This window comes from Larimichthys crocea, chromosome VIII (genome assembly GCF_000972845.2).
Source record: "Larimichthys crocea isolate SSNF chromosome VIII, L_crocea_2.0, whole genome shotgun sequence".
NCBI classification, from domain to species: domain Eukaryota; kingdom Metazoa; phylum Chordata; class Actinopteri; family Sciaenidae; genus Larimichthys; species Larimichthys crocea.
In genome coordinates this window covers 6,944,485-6,970,022 of record NC_040018.1, presented here as the reverse complement: position 1 = coordinate 6,970,022, position 25,538 = coordinate 6,944,485, and the positions used below count along the sequence as shown (strand labels likewise).

The following is a 25,538-nucleotide window of genomic DNA, read 5'->3' as shown; positions in this document are numbered from 1 at the left end:
GTGTTAAACCAGGATAGACTGAAAAAAGGATATTTAACTTAGTTTGCATGTTTATGCACAGCCTTGCTTTCCGAACTTCCTGTTGTGCATCCTAAAAGTGGTTAGCAGAGTGTTTTTCTAAGTTTGTCTTTGGCTTCCTCCCATGCTCATGACAAACGAGTTTGTTAAAGGTCACCATCTGCCAGACACAATTTCCCAAAAGCATTTGATGCGCCGTGGCTGTCGCTGCTGCAGTGTATGTCCTGTAAACACACAGAGACAGAAAAGAAGGCAACCAAACACCACTCATGTATTCTTCTAAACACTACAGATATTTATCTTCACGGTGTGTATAACAGATGATCGTGTTTTGATAAGGGCTTACTAGAATGGAACCGCATGTCCGGGTCCTGTTTCTACAGCAGTCAACACTACGTCACATTAGTAACCCCCGTCTGCAGTTTGTTATCAGATATTGAAGGCAGCATACAGCCATGTTTATCCATGAATAACTTTTACTGAATCCTAATTTGTTTCTTTTTCTTGCTGATAAAGGTACGGCCACTTCTCGGGGATAAACAGAAAAGTGCAACTAACTTACCTGCCCCATGGGCAGCCCAAAACCTCGAGCGAGGAAGAAGGTGGGAACAAATCAAGAGACTATTTCACCTCCTGCTCAAAACAGTACAGTTTGTTCTGTGACTCTCAACTTGTGGTGTTCTGGATTTGATTTTCAGACACACGTAAGGAAGGCCCGTCTCTGCTGCTGGTGCTGAAGTGGGGAGGAGAGCTGACTCCTGCTGGCAGAGTTCAGGCGGAGGAGCTGGGAAGGGCCTTTCGCTGTATGTACCCCGGAGGACAAGGTGAGACAAGACAGGGTCTTCCTACTTTGCTCTAGCTGTAATAAAAAAAAAAGAAAAAACTACCACTTGTACTTCGAGGATTATATCAGTAATGTTGTTGTGGAAACGGATGAATAGGCACCTGGTTAAAGGAAAATAAACTTAAGTTCTAATCTCTATAAACATATCTGTATATGAATGCAGAATCTGAAGGCAAAGGGCATTGAACATAACATTTTCTACCAGCATGATCTGTGTCTGTCTGATGAATAATGTGTTTTTGTAGGAGACTATGCTGGCTTTCCAGGCTGCGGGTTACTGCGCTTACACAGCACTTACAGACATGACCTGAAGATTTATGCGTCTGACGAAGGCAGAGTGCAGATGACGGCTGCAGCCTTCGCTAAGGTTCGCTCTGTTCTGATATTCTAAGAGTGCCATACAAGATAGAAATGTCTTTTTTTCTGTTGCTCTGCGTCACCATCAGTGTTGGACGAGTTACAATATCCATATAATGCAATACACACACACACACACAATACAATAAACACTTCATTTTATTTTTAACTTGTGATACACGCTTTATTCAGAGTTGACCAAAACAGTGTCTCATATAAGTCTCAGAACAACCAACAACCAGTGACTTTCATTCAATCAAAATAACTATTTATTTCAGTTAAGATATAAACAGTTCCTCTACATGCTGTCGCTGCATCTCTGATGCCCGACCTCCCCCTCACTCTTCTCCCGCTTGACGCCTCCTCGGTCCCAGCCTCTCCGCATCTTTGTCGTCCCTCGAGTCAAATTATTCTGACTGTATATGCTGTTTTTCTCTGCTGGCCTCAACAACCGCTGATTAACTCAGCCAAGCGCCGAAGTGATAACAAGTTACTTGACATAGTTCCTGCAGTATAATAATGTGTGTGTTCTATTACTTTATTACTATATATACAGCATATTACTTTATATTACTGGGGTTTGTATTAGTGTAACCTGTGGTCAGTGAAAGCTTTGAACTGTGTTTATCAGTATCAATAAGCAGTGATTTCATTTACCTGAGGTCAATCTTTATCTTTATAGAACTAGAACAACTTTAGATAAATACAAAATATCATATATTTAAATTGATAGGTGGGAAACTGTCATGATGTTTAGTGTCCTTGCCCTCAATAAAACAGCTCCCGCTCATCAAATTGTCTAATTATCACTTTGGGTCAGAGATTAACACTTCATTTTGTTGTTGTGGTGTCTGTGTGAGCAGGGTTTGCTGGCTCTGGAGGGCGAGCTGACACCCATCCTGGTCCAGATGGTGAAGAGCGCCAACATGAATGGACTGCTGGACAACGACAGCGACTCACTGAGCAGCTGCCAACACCGCGTCAAGGCCCGACTGCACGAGATCCTGCAGAAGGACAGAGACTTCACCGACGAAGACTTTGACAGGGTGATTAGCTAACAAACAAACAAGATTGAGAAAGACTTTTTGTAAATCAGTAGACTTGTTTGAGCTTTTTATGCAGCTGGTTTTAGAGTCTTACCAGCTACAGTATAAGTACAGTAATTTATAGACAAGTTACGTTCATGTGTATTAAGATTTACTTTTTTTTCAAACGCAGTCAAAAGTTTACCTTTGTTTTTTTGTGTGTGTGTGTGTGTGTGACAGCTGGCACCGACCTGCAGTGCCTCTTTGGTAAATTCAATGAAGATAGTCCAGAACCCAGTGGGCACATGTGACCGTGTCTACGCCCTCATTCAGAGCCTCACCTCCCAGATCCGCAAACGGATGGAGGACCCCAAGTCAGCTGGTAAGCAAGATCCTTCTTCAGAATGATCTCACAATTTTTAGGCTTTATATTGCTTTATATTCAGTTCAATGAATCTTCTCGCCTCTCACCAGACCTGCAGCTGTACCACAGTGAGACACTGGAGCTGATGCTGCAACGCTGGTCCAAACTCGAGAGAGACTTCCGCATGAAGAACGGCCGCTACGACATCAGTAAAATTCCAGACATTTACGACTGCGTGAAGTACGACGTCATCCACAATGCTACTCTGGGCCTGGAGGACACACTGGAATTGTTCAGACTGTCTCGAGCTTTGGCGGATATTGTCATCCCACAGGTGAGTGAGCTGGAGGGGAGGCAGGGGTGCTAACATCTCTTCAGGACTTCAGAGTTTGTGTTTTACGAATGGATTTTTCTGTGTTTTTGCAGGAGTATGGCATAAATAAAGTGGAGAAATTGGACATAGCGTACGCCTACTGCCTCCCGCTGGTCAGAAAGATCCAGCTTGACCTGCAGAGGACCCATGAGGACGAGTCTGTCAACAAACTGCACCCTCTGTGAGTCCCAGAACTAACTTTAATGTAATTCAAGGCTGTTTTAGATGGAAAGACGTGATGCAGAGTGTTTTGAACTGAGTATTTTGGAGCATCTCGAAACAGTGGCGTCTTGTTCGGCAGGTACTCCCGCGGAGTGATGTCTCCTGGGCGCCACGTCAGGACGCGTTTATATTTCACCAGTGAGAGTCATGTCCACTCCCTGCTCAGCATTTTCCGCTACGGAGGCTTGCTCGATGTAAGCAAGCAAACACTAATCCTACAGAACTCTGACTGTTTCTCACATGGGGGTAGGTGAAACTGAGGTTTTGTGTGTGCGTGTGTGTGCGCGAGACAGGAGGAGAAGGACCAGCAGTGGAAGCGTGCCATGGATTACCTCAGTGCTGTCTCTGAACTCAACTACATGACTCAGATTGTCATCATGCTGTATGAGGACAACAATAAGGTAGTGTTTATGTTGGTTTGTCTATTTTTTTTTTATTTAGATTTTTTGGGTTATGTACAGCCGCTTTTGGCATCCTGATAGCACATCTAGCTGTGTATAAAACATAATGAAACCTTCCTGGTTACCTGTGGCTCAATGATACTTTGATTGTTTGATTGCTCGCCTTTTCGGGGGGATGGGAGTGAATGAGAAAAGTCGCAGTTTGAAATATCAAGAACACTATGAGGTAGATTAACTTTAAATGAACTTCACGTAATAATTAAATATATTATGCTTAGTAATGCTGAACTTGCTCAGGACCTATACTAACTAGGTAAACCAAAATAAATGAAACAAACTCATCATGTAAAAACACAAATGTCAGTAATGCTCCATCGACTTTAATCTGTTGATCATTCCTAAAGTTGTGCTTGTTAACAGCTGCTCAAATGGACTGAGTAACATGCTCACATCCTGTAATGTTATTGAGTATAACATATATAAAGACTCGCTTTCCAGTCAGTTTTTGTCTCTTGGTGCTCTCCTGTCATTTGACATGTTTCCACAGACAAACCTGACTTCAGTCAACAAACAGTTCGACACTAATCTTGGTTTTCTGTTTCGTGTGTGTGAGCACGTCTGTATATTTATAAAACACACACTGGAACACGGAACAGTGCCTCGAGACTATGGCTGTTTGTGTCTCAGTTTCAGAGCGGTCACACCTCGACTCTGCAGAGATAATCTGAGATTTTTAAGTACCTGGTACATAGTATTTAACCACAATATGTTTAAGACACCAACCAAAATATCACTGATTACTGAAAGTACCAGAAACATGTCGTCCAGTGCTTGGCCAGATTTGTGCTTTAGAGCATTTTGTTCAGGTAAAGCACTTGTTTTTAAGCAAAATGTAACAAATAAATAATAAGAAAAAATAATAAAGAAAGCATACAGCATAATAAAGAAAGTAACCGCCCCTTTACTCCCCCTACAGGACCTCACCTCGGAGGAACGCTTCCACGTAGAGCTCCACTTCAGCCCCGGTGTCAAAGGTGTCGAGGAGGAGGAGAACGCACCGACCGGCTTCGGCTTCAGGCCGGCTTCTGCAGAGGTAGCACGACAGGTAGTATCACGTCCGAGCATTTTCCGCCTCGTGTTTGTTGTGCAGGCGTGCAGCATGTGTATGTGTATGTGCTCACTCAGAACGGGCAGAAACAGACTGACCCTGGCAGCCTGGAGGACCTCTCACGAGACGAGACCGACCGTGCCGTCCCGCTGTCCGAGCCGATCACCATTCAGAGGAGGTCCCCACTTATACGCAATCATAAGACTGGATCCATGGAGGTGATGCAGACTACTTTAGTCGTACAAAGAGTTAGAGTTGTCAAACAGCAGATCATGATCTGTTTGGCCATGTGTGTCTGCAGAGATGGTGTGTGTGTTTTTAGTTACTTACATAATGAGTGTGTTTTATAAACCCGGAGCTTCTCTGCTGTGGTTCTGACCTCTCCTCCTGCTGAGGATCATATTTCACTCGAGTAAACTAGCAGCCAGCAAGTGCATAAGATTAAGAGTGTGTGTGTGTGTGTGTGTGTGTGTGTGTGTTTGTTTGTTTGTTTGTGTTTTTCTTTTCCCCTCACCAGGTTCTGTCAGAGACATCATCATCCAAAGTAGGCAGTTATCGCCTCTTCTCGCTCTGCTCACGTCAATCCCCCGAGATGAAGCAAAGTGGATTAGGTACGTGTTTTCGTAATGCCCCGTTTCCACGGCAACTGTGTGTATAGATGACAGTGCGAAATCGCCCGAATCGAATCAAGTGTGAGGAGACGGGCTGGACGGGGTTTCACCGGGTGACTTTTTTTTTGATCTGGGAGGAACGTGATGATAATGAATGGAAATAACACACTCACTCTGAAGGGCTGTGTGTGTGTGTGGGTGTGTGTGTGTGGGTGCATGCAGACGGCTTGTTTCACCAGATGGAGATATCCACGTAATACACGTGTGTTTGTTAATGCATTTGCTTGTTCGTGATGATAACAGCTCTCCAAATACAAAAATGACGCAATGCCGGCTACATTTTATGCCTCTCTTTGGATCAAAATCAGCCTTAAATCACATTTTACATCCGACTGTACTCCAGTTTAGTGAGTATAATTCAGAATTCAAAAGCAGTACATGCTTTTAAAACTCCAGTTTTTGTGACAAAGATGATCCTACTCTTGGAATAAAATGTATTTTGCATGAAGAAGCTCCACTTTGAACTCTATTAACACTGTTGATCTTTGTCTGTTAAATGGTCTTGTCGTTGTTTTGCTTCAAGGAGTTTGTCATTCGTGAGATTTCTTCACACTCTTCACGTGACCTGAATCCTTATATATCGTACCAGTGGCATGTCCTGTGGAGTGTATGTGTTAACCTTTACGTAGCTCCATACAGATTAACATTTCACCACCTCCTCTTTCCGTTGCAGTAAGCCTCCGATCCTTTCCCCACCTCCTCCATCGTAATCCCGATTGAATGACTGAGACTCTGCAGCTGTTTAGCTCTGATGTAGTGGCTGTTAAAGGGAAAAAAAAAAAATCCACCTCAAGTTGCTTTTTTCTTCTCCGGTGGCTAGTTTTTTTTCTCATCAATGTCATGGGATGTGTGTTGAGTTTTATCAAGCACATATGCATTGGTGCAGTCTCAGCTGTCTCAAACATCAGAGGTAAACATTCAGTTTTGGTGTCAGTCCTTTTTTTTTTTTTTTTTTAGGTGTTGCCTTGTGTTTGTTGTTGTTGTTGTTGTTGTTTTAACAGTTGCGCAGGAAGAAATTTGTCCGAGCAAAGTCACAAAGATGATCTCACTCTGTTGCTTCTGCCTTCTAACTCTTTCTCTGCTACTGTTTGGAACGTGCTAATGTTGAAAAGAAAATGCACTTGATGCGTCGAATGTGTCACATATGAAAAAGAAAAACTGATTTCTTTTTAGCCACGTAGCCTGACTAAGTGGCTAAACTCCAGAAAATTGCTCCAGCCTCTTGTGAGCTGCACATGACATGTTGATAGAAGATGCATGGTCTCCTCTGGGTCATTGTGTCTGTCTGTCTCTTGTCTCTCTCTCTGTCTCTCTCTGTCTCTCTCTCTCTTTCTGTGGATAGTTGTTTGAGTAACAGCATGATATGTAGTGGTAACTAACAACCCCCCCCCGCCCCTCGCAGGCTCTCAGTGCGCCGGCCTCTTCAGCACCACTGTCCTAGGTGGGTCCTCTAGCGCCCCTAACCTGCAGGACTACGCACGCGCACATCGCAAAAAATTCTCCACCGGCAGTCTGTCCTACAAAGACGGTACGTGAGTTTGAGACGGCGCTCCTTTCACTAACTTGCACAGGGCAACAGCAGATCAGTGTCTCACACATTTCCTCATTAGACCTTAAATATGATATTGTAGGTTTCATATCCTGAGAGACTCCCTGCGGGGGCACATTAATATGGGTAAAAATATGTACTGTAGATAGGTTTAGTGTGACAAAGTGTTGATCAAAATAGCAACAGTAGAAGTACAGCATGTGATTTATTAGAAAAGTGAGAAATCATGTGTGCACATACATGTGCTTTATAGTTCAGACTTCATATTCATCCTAGCCACCAAAACCACTGGATCTTTCCATCTTTATTTTTTCCTGCACACCTCTTTTAAGTGAATTATTATTTTTAGCAGTTTGTAGACATACAAAACATTTAGACACACGTGTGTGAACAGCATGACATGAAACGTGGCCAAAGCCACGAGCGTCATCACGTAACAGCGGCTCCATCAAAGTCCAGATTAACCTCAGTACAGTACGAGTCAGTGCACAGATCACACTTCAGTCAGAGTGTTTGAGAGAGTTTGAGATGTTACTAAAAGTTTGATTATTTCTTTTTTCATTCTGAGCAGCATACAGTTTGAGTTCTTTATTTTTTTTTCATAAACTACTGCATGTGTGAAGCAGCTGTTCATCAGTGCGTGTCCGTTAACGGCCCCTCATTGTCAAAAATCATCTTCCCATAATGTTTTTTATTTATTTATTTGATTCTTTGTTTTTTTTGCATGGTCCATGGCTGCACTGACTTCCTATTACAGTCAGATAACCGTGAAAAGATGAAGGTGGTTTTAGATAAAAGTCAACCAGCACTCACTGGATAATCTGACGTAAACTCAGGAATATATCCTGACTCGATAGTAGAAGTCATACAGCAGTTTTACATTCTCATCATTCACTTTTAACCTTTTTTTTGTGTGTGTGCATATTTTTCTATATTTGCCCTCTGCTGATGGAGTTAGTAAGCCACGGCTGTCTATTATATTACTATATAGGAGTAGTCGATATTAAGTTCCAGCATGCCCTGACTGTGTAGCTGACACAGATGACTGTCCCGTTGTCCAGTAGATGTCGCTGTGGTAACACGACAGATTTGCAGTCTCCTCTCGAGCTGCCGTCCTCCTGGTCGCCTCGACATGTAGCCTTGCTATTGGTCTTTGTCATCCATCTTGTTGCATCTCTCTCTCTTTTTTTTTTTTAAGAATCAAAAGAAGCATTCTAGTCTCGACGCGAACGAGCACAAATTGTGCCGTCTCCTCCGTGAGTGTAGCGTCGGTGTCATTTTGGAAGACAATCCACGCTGAGGATCTTACTCCTGGTCACTAGTTGATATTTTTCATTGTTGTCTCTGTGTACACGACAGAGAGGCTGAACAGCATTTAACTATTCACTGGGTTTGTTTCATCTCGGTTAGACCTCACGTTAGGAAGAGAAAAGGAATTAGAGCTGAACATCGGGCTTGTTTTATATTTCTTGGTGTGTCCTCGTCACTTCCTCAGTTAAAAACATCTCATCCCACTCTGTCATCAGAAGATGTGTCCATCCATGTGTTGCCCCCACAGCCTTCATCTTCAAACATCTTCAAACTTCAAACATCAGCAGTAACTTGAGTTTAGGCCTCCTTCACAAACTGGAACAGACAGCTCTGATTATTCTTTAAACCTGGTTGATCTTTCCACGACTGCGTCCACATTAGAGAAGAACAAGGAAATGATCAAACATGATATACAAGTTACTGTGGCTCAAAGTAACACTAGTGAATTTTTATTTTTTTATTTTTTTTTTATTTCCTCAGAGTTGTTGTCTATGCCGGCAGTAAAACGATTTTCTGTGTCGTTTGCAAAGCATCCGACTAATGGTACGTCTGCTTCTTTCAAGTATTCTTCCACTTCACCTCCCTTTGTCTTGCATGTCTTCAAACTTTTTTTTTTTGTTTTTGACCTTTGGGTTTTATTTTTTCCACATGGCCCGCCAGCATTCCAGGTTTCCGTTACTTTATTTTTTCCTAATGATTTAATTCCTTTTTTTTTTGTTTGTTTGTTTTACCCACATGCTTTGAAATCTTACTTTTCTAACACTTCCTGACATTCTCTTTCTAACCAGGGTTCCCACTGGTCTTTGAATCTGTGAAATATGAAGAACTTAGGAGACAAGGAATGTCAGCAAACTTATCCAAAGGCCTCATAGTGTAGCAGAAACATATATAGACATCTTCACACTGATGAACAACACTAGCAGGGATTCATGGGAATTAGAAACAGACTCTTCTAACCAATGGATAATTAACAAAAATGCATTGTGATAAACGGACACAGTATCTTAAACCTGCATTTACTATGCTACTGAAATTCTGTCAGACATGTTGGTTGTATCATTTAGTGTTTGGCAGTTCCCTTATTTCTAGGTTTAGGTTCAGTTTAGAGACTCGGCATTGGTCGACTTCCCTTTGTGTTTTGTGCAGTTAAGTCTGGTTCAAAAAGGTTTACATGTGTTAAAATCACCACTACTGTCTGCTCTCTGATTTCTTAAACGTTCTGTATACAAGTACCCTGGTTTCTCTGAGGTTTGATTTCTGATTTTTTATTTTTTTTATTTTTTTAGATTTCTGCTGAGTCATGTACATGATATTGTTATACAGATGTTCACCAGCAGCTGCTGCTTGGATATAAGTTAACTAGACTCAAGAGTCTCTAAACAATTGAGAGACTGAGGATGATCTCCCAACTTTCATTGTTAAAACTGGGTCGAAACAATTAGGGGACCAATCCAAAGTCTTTATGGTAACCCATTATATTACGGCAAGAGGCTTAGCTTTGCTAGTGACCATACTTTGCTATCCAAACACCCCCAGATGATTGGTGCCACTTACCTATCATCATTCACGTTTGCAGTTAAGATTTTTTTAATATCAGCTGTCGTATGCTTAAGGGCCTTTTATAGAAGTTTGAGGACTTGCCAGAGACAAAGAAGGTTCCGAATCGAAGAAGCAGAGGTTGAAATGATCCAAAAACACTACATCCTACACGACTGATCGGTAAAGCAGACTGTCTGGTAACGTTACTTTCTGAGCCGAGACAGTCATGAGCCACAGAAGACCTTAGACAACCGTTTACACAGAGTAGAGGCACTCTCAAAAATCTGTTTACACAGAGTAGAGGCACTCTCAAAAATCTGTTAAAATCTGTGAAGTTCTTCATTTCAGACAACCCGTAAACATCTAGTGAACCTCGGGTGTCTGTCTTTGGACCGGTAATGGTAACCAGATCCATTCTTCTTTTTTTTAAACATCCGTCCTCACTGTTTCCACATTTAAAAAAAGCAGAACAACGAAGCAGAAGATGATTTCCTCTATGAATTTTACACCGAGCCAAGGGTGGGAACCCTGTTTAACATTCTGCATACAGTTTGTGAATTGATCACCATTACCAGTAATTCAATTTTTTTTTTCCAGTGGATAGATGTGTGTGAGTGTGTGTGCGCATGTGAACACAGTAATTACATAAAACACACACCTGTTGCCATCATTGTAGAGGATGTGACTCAAAGTCATCGTTAAAACGCCACCAGCAGCACATGTGAATGTTTAACCCTTCCTCTGACTCCCTCAATAACGCTAACCTGTCATTTTTATTATTTTTTCTTACAAAGCTTCCCGTGTCATTCGGATTAAAGGACGAACACGGTTAAATCGCAGCTGACTGAACCAGGATCAGCTCTTATTGACAAACGGGGGAAGGGTTAACGCATCGTTCATCCCATCTCCTGTGTCTGTTGTCAAAGAAACATTGATCCGTTTTTTTTTTTTTTTGGTTGTTTTTTTTTATTCATCATTGCACGTGAGCTTTTCAATGTTTTCCAGTGTGTCCAAGGCCAAATATTATTAATGAAGAAGTGTTACGACAATGTTTGTGGCTACAACTGATTGTCTCTTCTTTTATTGATTATGGGTCATTTCTTCGAGTGTGGATGGTCAGACAGAAGGGAAGCAGAGACGAGATGAGATCAGCGACTTTTTCTCTCCGTCCACTCGGGACTGGTTTTAAAGGGATTAAAGAGGCGAGCTTTGGTCTGGTGGGATTTTGTAAACCATCTGTTTTTGGAGTTGAGTTGCTTTGTATTTAGTATTTTCGGCCGTTTAACTGGTCCAACTGGCGGAAAAAAAACGTTCATCCACATTCTGTGAGCCGACCCAGAGCGGTAATGCGTGAACGCGACAAGTCAGGCTGCACCACAAAACGAACACTTCCTGTTAAGATCATGCCAAAACATTAAAACTTCCACGCTTCTATTTCTGATTATATATTATCCACCGCAGGAACACAAGATGACACATCCACCACAGCAGTGGCTTCACCTCTCTGGTGCACTGCCAAAGGTACGATGGCCCCTCCACACCCCCCCACCCTTCTCCACCCGGTGATGCAGTTTTGTGTTGGCACCAAATTTCCAGCTACAGCTTTGTATGAACCTGAGATGGCATCAGATGTCCAAACTGTTTGTTAATGTGGACACTAAGATTTATCTGCACCTGTGCCGGCTTCTGCAGTGTGTTTTCTTTGGAGAGGTGGGCTGCGAGACTTCTGTGATTGTCTTGTGTCGCTCTTGCTCCTTTGTGGATTCTCGTGAATTGGATCTTTTTTTTAAAAGTGAAATCGAGACGCCGCGGATGAGCAACATGCCGTTTTTTATTTTAGGTGTCTTTTTTTTCTGAGGCTTTCTGAAGTGCTGGATGATTTTCAAAGTTGCTTGAGATGATTTGCTGCTTCTCCTGATCCTTGGCTGTTTGGCGGCCACGATAAGCTGTTGGCTGCCTCCTTCCTTCATACACGCACTACACCTCCTCCCTCCTATTGCCTCTCTTTCCAGACTTTCTATTTCCCCTCTCATCTGTATCGTACTTCATTCCTTCTCTCCTCCTTCCTTCCTCGCTCATATCCTATCGTTTCATGTCTTTTGTACTGCTCCTCCTCCTCCTCCTCCACTGCTCTGTCCTTCCTCGCTCTCCCTCTTCTTCCTCAGAGCCCTTGGAGGAGCACCATGTGGCCCAGTTTTTGAGGTGTTTCTCCACCGACCTCAGCCTGGGCCGCCACCTCTCTCTGGACGGGGCGCTGGCTCACCACCTCCACCAGTGCTCCTACCACCTCCGCCTCTTCCGAAACTGGCTCATCTCCGGCCAAGACCCCCTAGAGTACCTCTACGGTCAGCCCCTGGCCCCCGCCCTCCATACCCCCAGCCTCACGCCCAGTTCAACCACTTGCTCACGGTTTAGTTTGGGACTGTGCTTGTTCTCATGCTTTTGCCTCTTGATGTTTCTGCATGCTTGCCTGTTTCTGTGGTTATGCAGATTGCGAGCTGAAGTGGTGTGAGCGAGCTGTTTGAATTTTCTTTGGGCCTTTTTTGCAGCTACTATCCTTCTTCCCCTCTGCAGCGGTGTCATCAACTTCCCCCACAGCCCCTTCATTTTGTGTTCAGTCTGTTAACCCTCAGAGTTTAGAACTCTGTTTTTATTTGTATATTTTATGAAGGATCAGACATTTTTAAAATTACACTTATCGGAAATTAACTTTAACTACAAACGAAAAGTAAGACTGCAACTACCAACCCATCATCAAATAATATGTCAATTAATTTCACTAACTCATTCAGGCAGAAAATTAGGAAAAATCACCGTCACAATTTTCCAGAGCTCAAGTTGACAGATGTTTTGTTATGTCCAACCATCACTCTAAAACCAAAAGATATTAAGTTAATTGTCATAGAAGATGAAGAAAAGCAGTAAATATTCTGCTTTGATTTGTTGGAATAGAACATTTTTGGTTCATTTGCTTACAAATAACTAATTGTTTCCCTGTGTGTGTGATTCATTTTTAGGCCCACCTGCCAAAGATCATTTTAAAAATAGAAAATAATTCTCAAAAAATTTGAGAAACCTGTCACCTGACTTCATTTTTGTGGTACAATAACTGGATTTGATTAAACAGTGCAGGATTCAGGACTTTGAAACGAAAGTCTGAAAGCAAAATGCCAAAAACTATGAATTCAAATATCAGCAGGCAGCCGCTGTGATGACAGTAATAGTCACACTTGAAACACTTTTTTTTTCTCTCTCTCTTCTTCTCTCCTCACCAAAAACTTTACAAGAAGCGGTTATGTCTAATATCCCAAGGCAAGACTGTTATAATTAGTCACACGGTAAAAACAGCAACACGCATAATTTCATTATTAGTTTTTACTCCAGTTGGTTGAACATTGAGGCCAACTCAGCAGAAAAAAAGTGACACCATCACAGCAGAAGCAGACGAGGGGAACGACAACAGTTAGTTGACAATGACAAACAGCAAATGCACAATATTTAAAGCTGCAAAGAAAAAGGGAGCAGACATTGACCTCTACAAATACCCCACAATGTTTCCATCTCACACGTCTGACGTCCTGATAGAGACGCTGTCGGGTGTCAAAGGACGTCATCATCGAACGCCCGGTCATATTCTCAGTTTGGTTTTCTTAATCTCTGATCAGATATTCCCTGATCTAACGGAGAACATGTTTACATCCCTCAAACTTAAACCCACCCCTGCATACTGTGTACATTAAAGCACATTCCTCCACAACATATTGCACACAGTGTCATTTTCACAACATACTATATGAATATTGACACACTTAGGTGACACACAAACAGACTGCTGATGCTGACAAAGCAGCACCGTGTTGGCATCGAGCTGTCTCAGTTCGAGATTAATTTATTTTATCTACCAGCTCAAACCGCCATGTTTCAGAAACACACAGAAACTCCCATGTTGCATTTGGAGTCAGCTGCTCTGTTTGAATGCCAGTCGCCCTCCTACCTGACCTTAACCAGCATGTGACTCCTGCTTGTTTGCTGTACACTTGGCGTACTCAGACTCTGCAGGCGAGAGCGAATCGGGGCGATTGCGGTTTGGCGCTTTGTGATTGCGAGGGGGCTCTGGTGAAATGTGGCTTGTGGTTGTGAACTAACCCAGTGGATGAACTGCCTCCAGTGATAACACGTGCTGGACCTTGGGTAGCTGTGACCGCTGCGTGCTGCTGTTAGAGCTGCAGCTTCTGTGTGTTGGGACTGACCTGAAAGGCCTACATTACCTTTTTTTTTTTGTTTGTTTATTTTTCTTTCCCTTTTTGCTTTTGCAAACAACAGCGAGGCGTCTGAGATGTGTAGCCGTTTTGATATGGTGTCATGTTGTCTTGGCGTCCAGCATGGGTTTTTTTGCTACTTGCTTGCGTGGAAATGAACCGTAGAGGCTGGCAGGAGTTCACCGTGGGGTTAGGGCCCCGTTCAGAAACAGGAGCAGGATTTCAGAGCACCGTGTTGAGGTGTAGTTGAATGGGTGGCATTGGGGGCAGTGGTGTGTCGGGTGACAGCTGAAGTGTTTTTTTTTTTGTTTTGTTTTTTTTGCCTGCTCCTCTTCTGACTGCCCGGTCTAACCGGGCGCTGATGTGCCTGCGGGTGCCGTGTCTCTCCTCTGCCGCAGGCTTCGAAGGCTGCTCCATGGTGCCCTCCATCTACCCTCTGGAAACGCTGCACAACTCGCTGTCGCTCAAACAGGTCAACGAGTTCCTCGCCGGTGTGTGCTTGAGCGCGGGGGATCCACACACGAGGACCACCAGAGGTTAGAACCGAGCTCAAATTCATCATGTTGCCATCATCAGAATCGTGATCGCTTAACGTGACCTGTCGGTCCTCGCTTTCTGCCCGCAGCTCTGTCAGCCATGTTTGACACACACAACCAGCCGTCGGTGGACTCGTACATCCCTCAGAGAGTCCTCTCATCCTCCATCTCGCTCAAATCTCGTTCTGACAGACCTCCTTGGTGTGAGTATCACAGCTTCTCCTTGTTCGCACCGAGATTTGACATTTCCAGGTTGGCCTCCCTCGGCTTCCCTCGGATTATTCCTAAAATCACGGCGTACAGTTTCTGTCTCTGTAAACCAAAACATGAAACTTTAATAAGTTTTTCTTTTCTGTCCTGCAGACAGCAGCGGACCATCCAGCACAGTATCCAGTGCTGGACCGTCCTCTCCCACTACAGCGGACACTTCCCCACGCTTCAGCTTCAGCGAGAAGATGTCCCTCACCCCTCAGAGCAGCGAGGAAACGCACTCCTCTCAAAACATTTCCACTCAGCCGGCGCCCGTCGTCGGCTCACAGGTCCTCGACCCGGCTTGCCCTGCTGTTTCGAACTCCGGCGAAATCCCTCTGACTCCAAATAACTCACCAGAGGATGATGTTGAGCCCTGTGCCGTTACTGGACTCCCGCCTGATAATCCTGAGTGCTCACAGGAAGGGCCAGAGGCGGCTCCTGCAGCCGCGGATGCTGGTGCAATCACAGATCCCGGCCTTAGACCGCCCTGCTCTGCGTTAGCTGAGCTCGCTCTGGGTCGGATGGAGGGTTACAGCCTCCCAGGCTCTCTGCCTGTTCTGTTGGAGCTCAGGGAGAGCAGCAGCGAGGCGGGCTCCAGCTCCCAGACGCCCCAGTCTCCTGAGGGACCCGACGAGTTCTTTGACACTCAGGAGTCGATGGAGTTGTGGATGGACAGTCCGGAAAGCCTCCCGACTCCTGAGACGCCCCTAGAGGTCGGAGCCACTCACACAGCAGAGCCGTAGGGACACGGAGACCTCCGGAACAACAGGCCTCAGATCTGTCAGAAACTACTGTAACGTTACAAGCATCCTCCTCGTCATGTATCATGAGCAGCGAGGCGCTGTACTGAGCTGCAGCCGACCGGGCCTCCCATCTCCTCCAGCTTGATGACTGTGCTGAGTATTAATAAACGGGCAATTGATCCCCACACTAGGCTCCGTGTTACGCCCCACATGCTGTGCATTGCCCTTTTTTTTCTTCTTCTTTTTTTTATAGAGCACACTGGTGACCACCTGTGACTCCACTGAGCCTCCTGACAGTTCACCAGTTCAGCTCATCGAAGCTACTTCACTGTCCCGTTAACATTTAACAGCTCTCCGTCACTGTGCCCTTCTTTCTTTAAAGCTGCATTAATCAGAACTGCCCAGCGACACACACACAACCACACAACCCCCGACCTGCTCTCATGTTATCAAGCTGTTAGAGCGAAGATTAAACAAACTCATCGTCCCACTGGAATCCAATATTCACTCTGCTTTTTAGAGAAGATGATACGAGCGTTTAGTCTTAAAGGAACAGCTCAGAAACTAAAACAATGAGTGAAAAGAGGCAGAAAGAAGCGTCCATTTGATTCGTTGTGTTTTGATTAATGAAGTTTTAAACCGTGTGAAGTCTGTCATCACCCTGAAACTTTAGCCTTCGCGTCGAAGCTTTTCGTATCATCCATCACGGTCAGGCTGCGGATATCAGGGCACGTCCTGACATCGAGGCAGTCGTGCTTTGTCATCACTGAAGCACAAGCTTGTCTTTACTAAAGGACACAAAGACTTCCAGACTCATTACTTTGATGAGAAATGCAGAAAATACTAATCTGTCTTCGTCGTGCGCCGGCGACTGTCCCGCCCTCCGTGTTTAGTTCCTGCAGCTGAATCTTCGTTACTGCCAGTAAAACATAAAGTGTTTAATCTCCAGGTCAAACCATGTGTGCACTGCTTACTGCCAAAGTCCTTAAGCCTCATTGAAGATTTAATATAATCAGTAGGAATGGATAGAAAGAGAGAAAATAATATTTATTTTGAAATTGCATCTTGGGAGATAAAAAAAAAAAAAAAGAGAGTCTGGTATTTTTGATACCCACATCAGATATTTAATTGTACCATAGCTCTTGTATATTTTTTGTAAAATCACCTCATGATGTGGAGAAAAAAATAATCTGAAAGCTAATCTCTCATTTTTATCACTGAACAAACAGGAGGGGGGGCATTTTACATGAAATGTGCTTTTATTGTGGCGAGCAGTTATGTAGCAGGTGTGTGTGTGGGTGGGTGTGTGTGTGTATGGGGGGGTTGTTAGTTGTTAGGAACGCACACACACTTGAGAAGCATTCAGGTAGACGCTGATGTGCAATTCTGTGTTCGATCGGTGAGATTTCATGTTACATCGCGATGTACTGTAGAGTCTGAACTGTCGTCCTGTGTGTGTGTGTGTGTGTGTGTGTGTGTGTGTGTGTGTGTGTGCAGATTTTCACGCTGTCATGCTTTGGTTAAAGGGTCGACTCACTTCATTCACAACATTTTCTCACCTTTCTTCTACTGGTTTTATTTTTATCTTGTCTGCAGGACGACAGAAAAAAAAACTGAAGGTGTAGCATCGGCCAAAGAAGAACCTGCTAAAGTTCGCTGCAGATGCGTGTATATTTTTCATTAACGCTGCAATATAGCTCATTTATAATACAGACATATGGTATATGGTGGTTGCAAGATCAGACGGTTGGCCTCGGCGGATGTCTGCGCTCTCCGAGAGCCCCTCTAGTTCATCTTTGAGTTTATTTGTCCAGGTTTTGAGATCACAGGCGTCACTGTGAGCCAAACGTCTGGCACCAGCCAGTCACGAACATTCTCAGCCATTTTGTGCCAGGCAGGTAGTGTACAGTGGATGTTAAGTCTTGAACAAACAGGAGTTTTAAATCCTGTAAAGTCTGTCTTTGCCTTGGATAGCTGCAGTCGCCGTCGCATTAAAAGCTTTCATAGCATCCGTCACAGTCAGGTGACCGATATCCTTGCACCGAGTACTGTCTACTCGTACTGAGTACTGTACATACTGTACTTCCAGAGTAACTAGATCCAGGTAGAACTATGTTTTTTGCTGCATGGTGCACCTGTTAGGGGAGACGTTAAACCACCGCAGGTCAACAAAAACAAGATGTCTGGTCGGGGTTTAAAGGTCCAGTGTGTAGGATTTAGCAGTGAAAATTGCTGATTGCAACCACCTTGCCTCAACCTCTCCTTCCTAGAAAGGCCGTCTTTAAAGTCAGCGATAAGTTCAGAAAGTGACGGTAAAACATGGTGAAGGGCTCCTTCTAAGATCATTGATGATTGTACACTAATGGATACATAGTTCTGTCATAATCTGTAAATAGAGCCCTGTAAATCTGACACACTGGACTTTTTAAGTTCTGGATTTATTAAGGAGAGCTGGATTCTTCTGGGCGGCTTCCTGTCGGCTCTCCGCACACATGGGATTAAATAATTTACTGACGTGCCTCTTTTTATTATATCAGTCTTGATGAATCAAAGAGTCATTTCAGGGTGTTCAGAGACCTTTCTTTCATCACTGTACAGCCTTTAGTTTGGTGTATGTGGATGCAGACAAAGTTTTAGTACATCAGAGGACAGACCTGGACAAATAAAAACCAAGACTAACTCCACGGGGACTTCACAGTAGAGCTGAGAAAATCAGTTTTTGTGGTTCAGGTGAGCTGACCCTTTAAGACCTGCTCTTAGATCCACCTTTTTAATCACTGAGGATGAATCGTCTGTAATCCTGTAATAAAGATCTCCCTGCTGAGCTCCTGAATGCTTTGTGTACTGAAGTGCTCTCATCTTTCATGTCTGATATTTCAACCTGTCTCCACACACGTCCCTCAGATCTGAGTTTTCTGGAATAATCTCCTCTGTGTGAACTTCATTTGATTTTTAGAAAGTTAATTTAATGAAACAATAACGATACACTGTGGTACTTTAAACAATGTTACAAAATACAGCTGCTGGAATTTAAATTCCACATTTGTCCGGCTACTCTTTTTTTTTTTTTTGGTTTAGTATCAATTTTATGCAAACTCAGGTGACGCAGGTAAAGTAAAAGGTAGATTATCATGTTATGTCAGTAAAAAGTATTTCCTTTTAAATATTACAGATGTAACAGCTTGAGGGTGTAGAAGGATGGATTTTGTAAGATCCACATTATGTTAATATTCCTGCGATATTGATATTAGGTTTTAAAATTTTCCTCAACCTGAACTCAAGAGGTTCAGCGATAACGATAAAACTCGTGAGTCGGTGAGTTAGCTCTCAAGTCTGAAGACAGTGTCTCTCTGCGGAGTAAATCTGTCGGAGGTAAACCGGAGTCAGCGTTATCACAGTGTGTGCTGTCACCGTGAAGGTCGCCGCTGTGCAGTGAGACTGATGTTCAGGCCAAGCTCAGAGGAAAGTCATGTTTTATGAGCTTCTGACAGACGTAAAATCTGAATCTGCAGTGTAACTACCAGTAACTCCAGCTGTCCGAGCTGAAGAAGTGAAGGAAAGGTACGCCTTCCAAATGACTTAAATACAGACTGAGTTATAAACAATACTTTTTAGGTACTGACTAAAATATGCCTGTAGAATACTAATGATTTGATGATGAAGTTTTAAACTCTTATTTAGGCAAAGTTCTCATGCAGCTGCTTGTATTTAGACAAAGTTCCATATTTGAAGTTAAATGAAAAAAGGTGGAGATGCACTGATGGAGACATGTGGCAGCGGTACCCCATGTTTGAAAAACACTGCCCTACATGCTAGAAAATTAGTCTCTTCTAAATGATTAAAATCTGGTAAAAATGGTAAAAATATGTCTGCTCAGGGTGGCTTCAGCGTGTCATCGAGCCGCCCTTTAAGGACCGCCCACAAAATCCTGAGACTGAAAACTGGTGAAAAAATAAACCAAGATAGATGATTATAGAGTCTATGATAGATATATAGATTGATAATATATAACATATATATTACATAATATATATTATAGACTATACATATACATAGCTATATATAAGTATAATAATATAATGTATGATATATATGTATATAGTGATTATATGTATATATCTATGTATGATGTATATATATGTTGTTAGGTGTATATGTATATGTACTATATATGTATATATATAATATATATAGATGATATACATATATGTGTGATAATATATAGTATGTATATTTTGATACATATTGTATAGTGTGTGTGTATATAGTTATATATATATGTGGTATATGTGTGGTCGTTATTTTGTATATTATTATAATAATGTAGATATATGTAATATGATTAGTGATATTATTAGTGTATATGTATATATATGTATATACATATTTAATATATGAATAGAGATGGGATATATATATGTAGTGATATGTAAGTGTATATATATTATATATATAGTATATATATATATGTGTATATATATATATATATATGTATGTCTTTTCACAGCTATTTTCCAACATATTTAATGTTTTGAAAGAAATCTCAGACTTTAAATAGTTGATAGTCACCTGTGTGTTCTGATTACAGATGTGTAGTAGTTTAAGTTCAGTTCAAATTTATTTTATTCATATAGCACCAAATCATAACAGAAGTTATCTCATGACACTTTCCATATAGAGCAGGTCTAGACCGTACTCTTTCTACTATTATGTACAGAGACTCAACTATTCCAACCATGAGCAGGCACTCAGGAGGAAAAAACGTCCCTCAAGAGGCAGAAACCTCGAGCAGAACCCGACTCATGGTGGGTCGGTTAAGTTTAGAGTCACATAATAAAACAGTTTTAACCAGTTTACTGCTTCACCGTGAACGCCTTACCGCATATAGCTGGTGGTTCTTTGTGTTTTCTCTTGTCAGACAAGCCTGGAAGAAGTTTTCACATTAGTATTTCTTTACTATTAAGAGTACAGATCTTTACTGCAAACCTACAAAGTTAAAGTTTCAGGCAGCTATAAGAATGTGTGATATTTTACAGCTTTATTACAGGTTTTGTATTTAAAATGTTCACCTTGCAAGTAACTACAGCTGTTAGATAAATGTAATGAAGTAAAAATGTAAATATTCCCCTCTGAAATGTGGTGGAACAGAAGTAGGAAGTAGTTTTTCTGACACCATAAAACTTCCTCGGTTGATTACTTACAATAAGTCGGTTATCTTTTGTATTTCGTCGCCAGGTTTTCTGTTAATTTATGTTTAAATATGCAAACGAGGCATTTTCTTACTGACTTCTGGTGAGATCTACAGACACAAACAAAGTGAACTTTAATCAACATTACACTACTCTGAAAGGATGTTACTGAAGAAAAGGAGAAACTGTTACATCTGTTGTTCCTACTGTTCTCCACCCTGATCATGTGACTCAGGAGGTGATGTCATTGCAGCTTCTCACAGCGGGGGGGATTGTCCTCCGTCCTCCAGCTTCCAGCCTGCTCCTTCCTCCGACACAAAGGCCCTGTAAGTCTCTGGACTCTCAGAACAAAGCTCACACTGTTCCTGCGTCTGGACCTCTCTGTGGGGCTCAACCCCAACTGAATTACATCATGCTCACACACACTGAGGCAACGAGGAAGGAAAACTGGTGTCTGTAAGGCCTAGACTGGTTCCCAACATATGGGTTGGGGCACCATAATGAGACAACTTCAGAAGTGTTTCTTCAGTTTGTTGCCATCTCTGTTTAGTATTTAAGTGATATATTTTACATTTATTTTCATTATCAATCTATCTGTTGATCATTTTCTCAGTTAATTCATTAATGGTTTGGTCCAAATCCCAAGGTGATGCCCTCGAATGTTGTTTTTTTTTTTTTTCTACTTGAGTTTACTGTCATAGAGGACGAAAGAAACCAGAAAACATTTAAGAAGCTGAAATCATTCTTTTAAAAAAATGACTTAAACTTATTAATTTATTAACAAAGCCTCAGTTTTACTTTGTGTTTTGTGCTAATTAGTAAATGTTAGTAAGTAAACGTGCCGGTGGTTCACCTAAATGGGATGCAGCCATCATTAATGACTGTCAGCATAAGGTGTTCAACATAATAAACATGCTGCAAAAGTATTTAATAGCAATAACGATGGCTGCATACCTCAGAGAGCTGTTTTCATGGCCGTGGCTCCTCTGGTCTCTAAAAACGATTAAAATTAAATGTCACCCTTTGGACAACATACTCATACATAGATGCAACCTGTGAGCATGGCTCTCTTGTAGACAATGTTAGGTTATATAATTGTGATGTGATTATATCCACACAAAAAAAAGACAGAGACATTTTTCTTCAGTAAATGATGTTTTTTTATTGGTCTTCACCGCACTTTTTCCCTTTTAACAATAAATCTGTTTTCTATTTTACCTTTTTTTTTAAGCGTTTAAAGAGAGATAAAGAGAATATTGCACTTAAAACGAGATGAAAGTAGAACCATGAAGCAGAAAGGAGGAAAAAAAAAACGAAACCCAAAAAAACAAATCACGAGGCTTTCCTTACAGCACAGCACAGCCGGGTTATAACATGTGCCTCCTCAGTACCGGGAACAGCTTAGCTTCTTAAATATACATCTTTTAAAATAGCATTTCTATGTTTAGTCAATTTTTTTTTCTTCAGCAATTACATTACAGGAGAACTCAAAAGGTACACATGCACGTACAAGCAGGGCTCACTGAAAACCAACTGTCTTTATGATGATTTGTTTCACGGCAGATGAGTCTGATGCCACAGATATTTAATTTTTTCCTCTTTTTTTTTTCTTTGTTGCACGATTACGAAAACGGAGCGGTTACGTGTGAGTAAGTGTATCGTCTGGAAAAAGTGTGAATAATAGGAAATCCTCTAATAGATAAAAAGGTATTGACTTGGAGTGAACTGGGTCACTCGTGTGTCTGGCAGTCTGGGTTTTTAAAGTGGTCTGCTCATATGTGAGTAGTGACAGTGATGCAGTATTAAATAGGAATGCAGATTACGCAGCCGTGGGTTAAACAGGAAAACACTGACATCACGGTTAACCCTGTTTCATCAAAGAAGCTGTTAATGGAACGTCATCGTCTCCTCGAACAACGCTTTAAAAGTCTAAAACTGTTTCCTGTCATCCAAAGAAAGAAACTGGTGGATTCAATCCACACGTGTTGCAGGTTTACTGCCAGTGTGTGACAGGTGAGTCAGATGTACCATATGATGCACGGTAACCAAGGCAACCCGGAGAACGTAAAGGTAAATCTGCATCTTCACATTCAACTTGGAGCCGGCTGAAGTTTGCTCCCCTCTGCGGTTATTTTTGTTTTTAAAAAGCCATCGCCTTTATGAACATGCATCTGTTGTTTCATGCATCGATAGAAGAGTCGAGGGATTAAAATATCATACAGAGGAATATCTGAGGTTTTTTTTTTGTTCGTTTTTTTTTACTGTGGATCATAAAATAGCAACCCTGGTGAGACGTGTTGGTCCTGTCGTTTGTTGGAAAGTTGGTTTTGTATCCTGGTTTAAAATCTATGAAATTACTCCAAACTTATCAAAATATAAAATCATCAAATATATCAAATTAAAACACATCTACACGTAATAATAAGTTAATAAAGTCTTACTTAAAAACATCCACTGATTTCCACCTTAAAATAAAGAAAGAAAATGGCTGTTAAATCATGAAATTTTAAAAGACGATGAAATAAACTCAAGACAAACTATATTTTTTTGCCATAATTAAACAAAACCAGACAGAAAGGCTGTAATTAAACATTTTATGATGCTAAATTTGCACACTGGTTATAATTTGTGCTTCTATCGAGTGGCAGCTCCAGGAAAATCTAAACCGGCTGAAATACTGAGTTGGTGCTTTTAAAAGTGCCGTTTTATGCTCAATATGTACAACTTGGACCTTTTTTATCTGCGCGCCGACGTTCTCAACGACAAAACTCACAACAACGACAGAGGAGACCAGCTCGCCGCGAGAAAGCCTCCGAGCACCGAGATACCTTCAAATCATCTACAACCTTCCGGCACAGCAGGACAGAAAGGCACATGTGGGTGACAGTCTAACCTCTACCATCAATCGAAACCAGCCCACATCTTCGTTCATCACCAGGCAAAAACGCAATCGCAACCTCACAACCACATGTTCCTAATGTTGTAGTGGAATACATTCTTCGTTTTTTTAGCACAGCTCTTGTATAAAGACCTCTTAGATCGATGCAGCAACTGTCTTAATGAGCTTTGAACACGGAGTGCTGTTCTTTATGTAAAGATATAGAAACAGGTCAAATCCAAAGATCAGGATGACGATGTACTAGTATGACCCCCCCCCCTCCTGCCTTCAGCTGTCCTCACGATGCTCTGCAACGATATGTTAACTGGAAACACACTGAAAAAACACACCAAAGACGACAGAAACAATTATAGAGAGAAACCTATCCGTCAAATCCACCGTAAGAAATAAACAGCCACGATTGATTTTACCGTAGAAATATCGTAATTCACTACAATACAGATTTTTTTTTTTTTTTTTTGGAATATGGTCTTCCCTACGCTACGGCAAATATACTCAAAAGACATATCGAAATGACCTCTAGGGTTCTACGTGGACTTTTTCTATCTCGCTATGTCAGTAGGAGGAACAAAGTTCAACACCAGGACTGTTGAAAATAGAGGAAAGGAAAGCGATCACAACTTCTATCAGCAAATGTTTGAAATCGATCGCCTTGTGTTGTGGAAGTCTGGGATCGGGCGGAAGAAAATCATCTTGTAGCGTGTTGCTGGTTTTAAGGTGCGCAAACTTGTGCTTTGATTTTTTTTTTTTTAAGCCAATTAGAAGACAACCTAATTTTTTTTACACTTTTTTTTTGAGAAATGCACATTTTGGCTCGACCAATAAACAGAGACTCTGTTAATCATCTCACAGGGTTTGGAGAAAAAAAGGACGAGTTAAGTAACAGAAAAAAAAAAAACAGAAAACTGCGTTCTCCCTTTCATGTTATGTAGCGGGGGACAAAGTTGTCGGAAAACTACCTTTGTAGTACAAATGGTGATAGCCACGACAAGCTTAAAAATAAATAAAAATCTAGAAAAAAATACAGTTATCCAGATCTGTGTCTGCTTTTCGGTCCAAGCGCCACCCCCCCAAAAAAAAAAAAAAAGCAGAGACAGATTTACATATCAGGCTATAGAGCAATTAAAAACAGATCTACACTGGGGGGGAGGCCAGGAGGAGAGAGAGAGGAAACGTTGATCTTTAAAACTCGATCTTGCAGGCGGGGAAAGATTCGTCCTGCATGACAACGGTGCTGCTGGAGGCCAGGACCATGATGTTGAGCTCCTGCTGCTTCTCGTGTGTCTGCTGGTACCAGTCACGGGTCACCTCCGAGTCGTGGGTGGGGATCAGCGTCACCTGAGATGGAGACGAGAGAAAGCAGGAAAAGTCACGACCGACACAGTTAAGAGGATAATTGCACAGAGGGGCGGTCACATGGGAAATAGAAATCTGCAGTGTCTGATTGCTGATAACCAGGATTATTGGTGTACTAAGATGCAGTTTTACTCTACAGATGTACATGGAAATCTGCAGTAGTTAGGACACTTTTTGTGTAGTGGAAGTAAATCAGAGCCAACGAAGAGATTTCTTAACTTGGACTTGATGGGAAAGTAAGAGTCCTCGCTCCCGCCTACCTCCATCCTCAGGGGAATTGAAAATATCAGGCTTCGCCCACTTAGTTTTTACTTTAGTGTCAGCGGGAGGGTCTCAGACTCAATCCAATATCTCCCTCCACACTTATCTGAAGGAATTACAGCAAAGCCTGAGGCTGTATCCAGCTGTTCACATTTTGTGAAATTTACACGCACAATCCGCATCCTGAGATTAGATGTGACAATAAACTTTAATAATAATAATAAGCTTTACTTGTTCCCAAAGTACAATTAGTTTAGTCAG

General features: G+C 42.0%; 2 protein-coding genes across 11 annotated transcripts in view; one reads left to right on the top strand and one right to left on the bottom strand.

The window, feature by feature from the left end:
* Positions 1 to 18,405, top strand: part of ppip5k1a (diphosphoinositol pentakisphosphate kinase 1a) — a 31,235-nt gene extending 12,830 nt beyond the window's left edge. For 2 of the 9 annotated variants that reach the window (XM_027281118.1, XM_027281116.1), the window contains exons 14-32: positions 535 to 620; positions 717 to 842; positions 1,108 to 1,229; positions 2,083 to 2,265; positions 2,485 to 2,626; positions 2,719 to 2,942; positions 3,035 to 3,162; positions 3,283 to 3,397; positions 3,497 to 3,604; positions 4,581 to 4,697; positions 4,790 to 4,930; positions 5,230 to 5,323; positions 6,786 to 6,911; positions 8,724 to 8,786; positions 11,244 to 11,303; positions 11,948 to 12,127; positions 14,440 to 14,577; positions 14,667 to 14,780; positions 14,941 to 18,405. In XM_027281118.1, coding sequence (XP_027136919.1) covers positions 535 to 620; positions 717 to 842; positions 1,108 to 1,229; positions 2,083 to 2,265; positions 2,485 to 2,626; positions 2,719 to 2,942; positions 3,035 to 3,162; positions 3,283 to 3,397; positions 3,497 to 3,604; positions 4,581 to 4,697; positions 4,790 to 4,930; positions 5,230 to 5,323; positions 6,786 to 6,911; positions 8,724 to 8,786; positions 11,244 to 11,303; positions 11,948 to 12,127; positions 14,440 to 14,577; positions 14,667 to 14,780; positions 14,941 to 15,572 — 2,899 coding nt within the window. In that variant the 3' untranslated portion in view covers positions 15,573 to 18,405. Of the gene's footprint in view, positions 1 to 534; positions 621 to 716; positions 843 to 1,107; positions 1,230 to 2,082; positions 2,266 to 2,484; positions 2,627 to 2,718; positions 2,943 to 3,034; positions 3,163 to 3,282; positions 3,398 to 3,496; positions 3,605 to 4,580; positions 4,710 to 4,789; positions 4,931 to 5,229; positions 5,324 to 6,785; positions 6,912 to 8,723; positions 8,787 to 11,243; positions 11,304 to 11,947; positions 12,128 to 14,439; positions 14,578 to 14,666; positions 14,781 to 14,940 lie in introns of all 9 variants that reach the window. The other 7 variants (XM_027281117.1, XM_027281115.1, XM_010741274.3 and 4 more) reach the window with 4 other exon arrangements.
* Positions 18,406 to 23,847: 5,442 nt separating this feature from the next.
* Positions 23,848 to 25,538, bottom strand: part of map1aa (microtubule-associated protein 1Aa) — a 42,026-nt gene continuing 40,335 nt past the window's right edge. For both annotated transcript variants that reach the window (XM_019257122.2, XM_019257123.2), the window contains one exon: positions 23,848 to 24,998. In XM_019257122.2, coding sequence (XP_019112667.2) covers positions 24,843 to 24,998 — 156 coding nt within the window. In that variant the 3' untranslated portion in view covers positions 23,848 to 24,842. The remainder of the gene's footprint in view (positions 24,999 to 25,538) is intronic.